The sequence below is a fragment of the Rhipicephalus microplus genome, chromosome 6 (assembly GCF_043290135.1).
Source record: "Rhipicephalus microplus isolate Deutch F79 chromosome 6, USDA_Rmic, whole genome shotgun sequence".
NCBI classification, from domain to species: domain Eukaryota; kingdom Metazoa; phylum Arthropoda; class Arachnida; order Ixodida; family Ixodidae; genus Rhipicephalus; species Rhipicephalus microplus.
Window position 1 is genome coordinate 69,852,579 of NC_134705.1, and position 7,938 is coordinate 69,860,516.

The following is a 7,938-nucleotide window of genomic DNA, read 5'->3' on the forward strand; positions in this document are numbered from 1 at the left end:
ATCAGAGGTGTTGCTCTAAATCTTAGTATTAGTTATTTATCAGACAGATTTCTATTTGTAAGTCATACAAGTGTATTCTCAGAGTTGAAGGAAACAAAGTGTGGTGTACCCCAGGGGTTCATTTTAGGTCCCATATTTTTTGTCATTTATATTAACCATATCGTGCACATACCACATACACCTATAAAATAATCCCCTAGCTGACGACACTATAGGAGGGTTGCACGTGACGTCATCCGCTTGGGGCGCTAGCGGCGCCTGCCTCCGCCGCCATATTTACGGTCCGTGGTGGCGCTCTCCCTTCAAAGCGGCGAGCAGCGGTGACAGGTTGTGTGCGCGACCATGTGTACCTCGGTGCAATGCGGCTGAGTGCCTACGCGCATGACCTCCGGGGTCCTGCAAAAGTCCGCTACGAACAAAAGGTTCACCTTTGTGGCGGCATCGACCCGTTCGATTTTAGCAGCGATGAAGCTGTTTGTGACATGAAGTGCTATCCGCGCATCGAGTTCACCGACATTAAAGACTACCTTGTTGACGGTACAAGCTTTATAACAAGGGGCGAACTTAAAGCTTACAAATCGATGGACGCCCACAATTACGTTACTAGCGGATGGGTCCAACAGCCAAGAGTTCGAGACCTTGGAGACGGCCACCGCGTCGTCGTCGGAAACGTGAGTGGTGCTTATGCTTCACATTCCCCTCGCAGTGCTCGGACAAACTATTTTTGTCGCCGCGGTAGGGTCGCTTCTTGAATTTGTGCGGAGGGGCTTCGCCGTTTGCAAGCACGTGTGGGGTGATAAACGTGGCATAGTTTGTGCTTGAACCCAAGCCGCTTGCGATCGAAAATGATCTTTGCTGCAGGGTCCAACGACACGCGTCGGGCAGTTGCGCACCCAGAGATCGCCTACGGTCTCCTAGCCGATCGACCAAAAGCGGCCGTGTACTCGCATTACATCCGGACCTCAACAGGTTACCGTGTCCTAGGAACACGAGAGAACTAGCGATCGTGCTTCGAAACGAGTGCGGTCAAGAAAAAATATTTTTTTATCTCAAAACCTGTTAAACCTAAGGGTATCACTGTCGCGACTTTTAAAAGCGAAGCTTAAGAATCCCCAAACTTTTCTAGTTTTGTTCTAATGCTACTTCGTTTTTGGCTGTTCTTATTAGAATGAAACAGCTGCCACCTGCTAACGTTGACTGATGCTGCACCGCTTTTTCAGGTTCGACACTCGCAGGCCATCTCCGACAAGCCGTTAGAAGCCTGGGTGCTAACAAAAGAAGATGGAGAAATCTTGAATGCGCATTGCATTTGCAAGGCAGGCCTCGGGGAGGCATGCTCGCACATTGCAGCGTTATTATTTTATGTAGAGGTTGTGGTGAGGAAGAGAGATGGCAAAGTATGCACCGATGAAGAGAATGCCTAACTCCCACCCTATGTGAGGCACCTTGAGGGCAAGCGGTGCTCCGATGTTAGCTTTGCTTCGGCACGTGCCAAGAAAGTGGGCATGGATGCTGGCAAATCAAGCCATGCTTACAGACGACAGCGCAAGGTCGTTGAAAAAACTACGGATGCAGAGTGGTCGTCATTTTTGGCAGCTTGTCATAGGAGCGGCAGCCGGCCAGTTCTGTTGTCTGTGCACAGCACATATGCGGCAGATTTTGTTCCTGTTGCCATGAGATTTCCCCAGGCAATCTTGACGAACTTGTGGAAGGACGAAGCTCCAAGACCAGACGCCGCTTTGAGAGAGCACTGTGCGGAAGTAATGAGGACCCTCAGCATTGAGCCACAGGTATTGTTACTGGGCATACATTTTGTGTTGAAAATGTGGGCTTCATGTAAACTTACACAAACCAGTCGTGATATTCTGTAACCCCATATGCATACATCTTATTCTGATTGCAGGTTACTACCCTGGTTGAAGCCGAGACTAGAGAACAAGCGAAATCTACAAAATGGTTTGCTTTCCGGGCAGGTCGCATCACAGCAACAAATGCAAAAGCTGTATGCAGGAAATCCATACCTAGCCCTTCAATCTCCCTACTGAAGAAGGTCTGCTATCCTCAAGAAACACAGTTCTGGTCCCCTCAGACTGCGTGGGGAAGGACCATGAAGAGATAGCACGAAAGGCATATGCAAGTGCCTCGGCGAGCATTCATTTGAACTTCAAGTGCGACGTTTCAGGATTGCAAATTTCGCAAGAGCAGTCATTCTTGGCTGCTACACCAGACGGCCTTGTCAGTTGCACGTGCTGTGGTGACGGGGTGCTCGAGATCAAGTGTCCATACAATGGGCGCGACGGAATCGTCAGAGAGCTGGCTACCTCTCCATCTTCGTGCATAATATTGCAGAGGGGAGAGCTGAGGCTTCGTACAGACCATGCTTATTACTACCAGGTCCAGATACAAATGCTTGTATGCAAGAAAAATTACTGCGACGTCGTCGTGTGGACCACGAAAGATTTTGTCACACTAAGAGTGTACAAGGAACCCAACATGTGTAAATCAATGGCAGAGTGCTGTCAGGTGTACTTCGAGCGTGTTGTGCTTCCTGAACTTTGTTTTAATTATTGGACGAACAAAGCCAGTGTTGACGCATCAGACAAAGAGGTTCAGGACACTGAAACATCCATTGACTTCCTGTACTGCATGTGCCAAAAGGCGAATCTGGCAAAATGATTAGGTGTGACAGCGGCTCATGCAAGTTCAAATGGTTTCGTTTTGAGTGTGTGAACTTGCAAAGGGCTCCTCGAGCTAATAAGTGGTATTGTGTAGAATGCAAGAAGCTGCTGAATAAGGTGCGATTGCATTCCGCTGTAATGACATTTGCAAAGTGTTCATTCTTATGAGCAACATTTCACCTCTAAATGAAAGTGCTACAAAATAAAGTATAGTTTGTTTTGCACTATTGTGGTGACTGCAGTTGAAAAAGCTTCCTTGGTATCTGTCTTAATAGCTGCAATTTTATTGCGGTAATAATAGACAAGGCATGAAAAGTGCACCGAATGTGTTCACTTGAAATGCCATGTCTCTTGACATGTAGCAAAGAACGAGTAGCCCAGTGAAGTGCAGTGAAAAGGAAAGCAGGGACCTTTATTAACAACGATGTATTATACACAACTATGTAAACAATATATCTGACAGCAGCATGAACAACACAATAGAAAAAATGACGAAACTAAAAAAAAAAGAGTATGCCTACGGCACATTTCAGGGCTTTGCACAATGAACCAAAAGGAACCAGAGAATCGCAGAGGTTGACTAGCACTGCGCACACAAATGTTATTTTGTCAAGCACTGTTGGTCCGTTCTCATCTGCAGTGAGCATCTCAACTGCTAGTGTGTGCTTCAGTATGCTAAACTTGTTCCGCAGCAGACCAATTACCCTTTCGACATGACATAAACCTACGGAGACCGTAGGTTTTTCTGTTCAGTAGGGGTGACTACACAAGAATAGTTGAAAAGCTAGAAGATTATTTGCCCGTGTTTGAATGCCTATCTGAACACTACAGTATGAATGATTTATGGCTTAGCTTTAAGGACAAGTTGTTAGCACTCGTAGATAAGTATATACCTGCGAAACAAGCCGGAGAGCTTCGTAAACGCAAGAAGCCATGGATGACGTCCGGTATTTTGAGATTAATCCGGAAAAGGCGACGGGTTTTTGGTAAATTAAAGAAATCTGGAAGCAGTGACCACGTGAAAGAATTACAAGCATTAACGGAGCAGTATAAATCATGTGTGGAAAGCGCAAAAACGAAATATTTCGAAGGGCTCAGCAATAAAATGAAAACTAATTCAAAGTGTTTCTGGCATTATATCAAAGAGTGTGGGTCTGATCATGTTGGAGTGGCTGAACTAAGCTTTAATAATATGGTTGTGGTTGATGAGGAAGCAAAAGCTACCTGCTTAAACAAATATTTCCAGTCTGTGTTCTTGCCCAAGCTTAACGTTCCTTCAAAACCACACCTAACCACGATTCCGCTGATGCCACCGGTAGAACTGAGTGTCCGTGGCATATGTTCTCTTCTAGAAAACCAAGATGAATCCAAAGCAGTTGGTCCTGATGGCATCTCTCCTCGTATTCTAAAGCGATGTGCACTGCCAATTTCTCTTTACCTCTATATAATTTATTCAAAATCCCTTTCAACGGGAACTCTACCCGAAGATTGGAAAATTTCTCATGTTGTTCCGGTTCATAAGGGTGGCTCAAAAAAGATGTAACAAATTACCGACCCATTTCATTGACGTCAGTGGCATGCAAAATTTTCGAGCACATCTTATCCAAGCACATATTGACCCATCTTACTGCTAATAATGTATTAATAAATGAGCAGCACGGTTTTCGTAAAGGTTTTTCTTGTACGACGCAACTTGTAGAGTTCTTTCACGAGCTGGCTTCCAACGTTGATGAAGGTGGACAAACAGATTGCGTGTTTTTAGATTTTCGAAAGGCCTTTGACACCGTGTCACACTCCCTTCTCCTGGCTAAATTACAGACTCTAAATTTCGACCCAAATGTGTTCATCTGGATAACCAATTTACTTGCTGAACAGGCGTCAATGCGTTCTTTTAAATGGGAAGTGTTCATCCTATGTTAACGTTACATCAGGCGTGCCCCAAGGCTCTGTCCTTGGGCCTCTCTTATTTCTTATTTTTGTGAATGATATTTCTGTGGGTATTTCGTCGCGCATGCGTTTATTTGCCGACGATTGTGTGTTATATCGACAGGTTCAGAACAAAGGTGACTGTGCTTATTTGCAGAACGATTTGGATTGTATTGTACAGTGGTGCCAGAAGTGGCAAATGACGCTAAACCCCAAAAAGTGCGTTCATATGCGTGTTTCCAAAAAAAAGAAACCAATAGTAACGGCGTACACCATAGATACGCATACTGTTATTACCGAACCAACATGCAAATATCTTGGCGTTGTTTTGTCGCATGATTGCTCATGGAATGCCAATGTTGATCACGTTGTTAGCAAAGCGGCAAGGGCTCTAAATTTCATTCAGAGGAACCTAAGATTGGCACCCCGAACATTAAAAAATACGGCCTATCTCACATGTATTAGACCGATTTTGGAATACGCATGTCCTGTGTGGGACCCGATGCAGGCGAACTTGATTGATAAGCTTGAAAAAATACAAAACAGAGCTGCGCGGTTTGTTTTAGGGCGGTACGAGCGGAGAGACAGCTGCAGTGCTATGAAAGCTGAATTGGGTTGGGAATTGCTTTCTTTACGCAGGAAAAAACTGCGTTTGAAGTTTTTCTTTTCTGTTTTTCATGGGCGGACTGGGATTGACCGTCATAACTATTTCAGTGAACCCAGCTACATATCTAGTCGACATGACCACCGACGCAAAGTGAAAGAGTATCGAGCAAGAACGACCATGTTTTATAATTCCTTTTTTGTGATGACCATTAGAGATTGGAACCAGCTGCAAGACGAGCAAGTGTGCTGTATAAACGAAGAATTGTTTTATTCCAGTCTGTAACCCCCCTGCTGTAACGCCTTTTTGAGCAAAGCGGGGTACTCACTGAATAAAGAATAAAGAAAAAGTATGCGCACGTTGGCCACCCTGCGTGTTCTTTCTACTTGGAAAGCCGAAAGCTGTGGTTTGCCTTTTGTGAACGCACGTTACTAACCTAGCGGAACGTATTCCCACAGAGTCTGATATTGTGAAGCCCCTGTCCGCTAGAACCATGTCGCCAGGCAAAAGATTGTCGAGCACTTTACTTCCTTCCGTTATTGCCTTGTCGCTAGTGCGGCCACACCAGCCATGTTACATGAATGCTACGTTTCCTTGAGGAGCAATGCCAACGAGAAATTTCACTGTGTTGTGGTTTTTATAGGTTGACAACGTCTGTGAACGAGAGATCATTGATGAAGGCCGTTCAATAAACACTTCAAAGCAGTCGAGTATGACAACTACATCTGTGCCAAATGCTTTTCGAAATACCATTGGCATTGTTTTACGCAAGACGTCACGTTCTGGCCACACTACTGCTCTATCAAGACGGACAAAAGCCGCGTCTAGCCACTTGTTGAACAACCTCGAGATTGTGGCGCGGGATACATGGAACCTGTAAGGAATTTGTGTAGTTAGCAAGTTACCAGAAAAAAAAAACAAAGTCGAAAGCAATGTAAAATTTGATCACCTGTAAGCCAAATCTTGCAATGGAACATTGAGACGGAGACAAATGAGGAAGACAAGCATCTCCTGGAACTTAGTCAAGCAGTTCAGGCTTGTATGTGATATGCCTCGTTCTAAAACCAGGAAGAGTGCCTATAACAGATTAAAGTTTGGCATCCCAGTGTAAAATTGCAGCATGTCTGGCTTCTCTTTGAGGCATTCTTCAGACAGGATGTGAGTGCGAAGTTGGCCTTTGGTGTCAACCAATTCCGAGATAAGGTGGTTATTTTCCTCTTCAAGCAGCTTGATTTGCAGCATTGTCAACTCTGTGGTTTGCCCAAAGTCAGTCCTTCCTGAAAGATTTACAAGTTAGTAACGTCGAGACGTTGTTTTTTAACACATAAAACTGCCTGGGTCTAGAGTTTTCATGTGAATAAAATTGCATAAAACGTACCACTAATGCTGCATTCCTCCTGGATGGCCATCTCGGGCTCTTCACTGTTGTCTTCACAATCAAGTGGCGTGGGAGGTATGCTGTCATCATCTGAGCAGGCTTGCAGCGGCTGGAACGGCTTGTGCTTCTTTTGCAGCCTTTTCAAATGCCTTGTGTGTCTGTAAAAAGTAGAATTTGGTCATTAACTACAGCCTGCACATAAACAAAAGAAGACATATAAAAATATGGTGCTTTCACATTAACTAAGAACTAATGAGCGTTCTTTGGCAGTCCTACCGGGACGCTGAACTGCCACTGTCTTTTGAATTTCCATATCCAAGATGAGGAGATGGCGCCCAGTCGGATCGGCTTCAGCCACCGCGTAAGAAGGGCGTCCTGCGAAATGCAAAGAGCGGCGGTGATATCAACGTTAATGTGCTTAGCTGACCGTTCCCTCAACAATCAGCGACGCAGTGCGTTCTCGTCTAAACGATGCGTAAGCAGTCAGTAACACGCCGGCCCTACCTAGAATGAAATCCGCTGCTTTAATTGGATGCACGTTTTGTGGACGGGACAAAAAACGAAGTGCTTGACATGAAAGCGACAGTAATTTACCAAGCTGTTCAAGCGTGCAGTTGCAACATTTACTGCTGATGTGCTTAACTGACTGCTTCGTAAGCAGCGATCCCGGACGTAGCGCACGCGCTTGTCTCCTGCTGGTAAACACGTTGCAAAAACGTTTTTCAACACGGCATACAGCAAAAGCCAACGTCTTTGATGTTGCATAGGTTCCGAAAACTTACCAAAAATGAAATGTTTACCGCACACGCGGTAGTGGGTTGCGGAGCCATCCAAGTCTTTTCGATTGATGCGTCGAAGCCACTCCGCTCTTCGTCGCTGCGTGACGTCTTTCGTGCGCTTGCATTGGTTTACAATAACTTTAGGTATGGAAAAAAAGCCGACATCAGACGCGTTCTCATCAACAGGCTTCTTCTTCGAGTGGTTGTAGCAACCAAATACGGCACAGTTCACCATTGTTGGACCTCAAGAATCTCGCACAGACGCGCACCCGCGATCACGTTCATGTGACTGCCTGCCGGGCCGGACGGGCTGTTCTGTGGCCGGGCGAGGGGAACCACAAAGATGGACGCGCTGCCTTTTCGACGCTCGCGCCGTCTCGCGGGCCACGCCCATGTGCAACCTTCCTATAATTTGTTTTTCTCTGGTAAAAATTTAGCTGCCTTGGAAACAGCGGCGAACCATTGGTTGCGTGAACTGCTGGTTTAGTTATCTCTCAACAAACTTCAGCTAAACGTGTCTAAAACTAAACACATTGTTTTTAAACCTAGAAACAAACTTGATGACGCCGACAA

The 7,938-nt window shown here is 45.5% G+C and overlaps 2 protein-coding genes across 3 annotated transcripts; one reads left to right on the top strand and one right to left on the bottom strand.

Annotated features, from left to right (window-relative positions):
- The first annotated feature begins 359 nt into the window (after nucleotides 1-359).
- Nucleotides 360-2,676, top strand: LOC142765884 (uncharacterized). The gene is made up of 4 exons (XM_075867689.1): nucleotides 360-671; nucleotides 1,221-1,418; nucleotides 1,904-2,062; nucleotides 2,104-2,676. The coding sequence occupies exons 1-4, from the start codon at nucleotides 360-362 to the stop codon at nucleotides 2,674-2,676; spliced, it is 1,242 nt and encodes a 413-aa protein (XP_075723804.1).
- A 3,485-nt stretch (nucleotides 2,677-6,161) lies between these two features.
- On the bottom strand, nucleotides 6,162-7,655 carry LOC142765302 (uncharacterized). 2 transcript variants are annotated; one of them, XR_012884158.1, is made up of 4 exons: nucleotides 7,369-7,655; nucleotides 6,863-6,961; nucleotides 6,587-6,744; nucleotides 6,162-6,485 (listed from the first exon to the last, which is right to left on the bottom strand). XR_012884158.1 is itself a non-coding variant. In XM_075866055.1 (3 exons), exons 1-3 carry the CDS (start codon nucleotides 7,598-7,600, stop codon nucleotides 6,728-6,730), a joined length of 348 nt encoding a protein of 115 aa, XP_075722170.1. In that variant the 5' UTR covers nucleotides 7,601-7,655; the 3' UTR covers nucleotides 6,586-6,727. The 2 variants fall into 2 exon arrangements, 1 of the variants encoding a protein (XP_075722170.1); XM_075866055.1 differs by lacking the exon at nucleotides 6,162-6,485 and having other exon boundaries at nucleotides 6,586-6,744.
- Nucleotides 7,656-7,938: the final 283 nt, after the last annotated feature.

Excerpts from the sequence above, each read along its gene's own strand:
- LOC142765884 (XM_075867689.1), top strand. The coding sequence starts at position 360 with ATGCGGCTGAGTGCCTACGCGCATGACCTCCGGGGTCCTGCAAAAGTC. Across the intron at positions 672-1,220 it reads ACCGCGTCGTCGTCGGAAAC|GTTCGACACTCGCAGGCCAT; the intron begins GTGAGTGGTGCT and ends CCGCTTTTTCAG. Across the intron at positions 2,063-2,103 it reads TGAAGAAGGTCTGCTATCCT|GACCATGAAGAGATAGCACG; the intron begins CAAGAAACACAG and ends TGCGTGGGGAAG.
- LOC142765302 (XM_075866055.1), bottom strand. The coding sequence starts at position 7,600 with ATGGTGAACTGTGCCGTATTTGGTTGCTACAACCACTCGAAGAAGAAG. Across the intron at positions 6,962-7,368 it reads CGGTAAACATTTCATTTTTG|GACGCCCTTCTTACGCGGTG; the intron begins GTAAGTTTTCGG and ends TGCATTTCGCAG.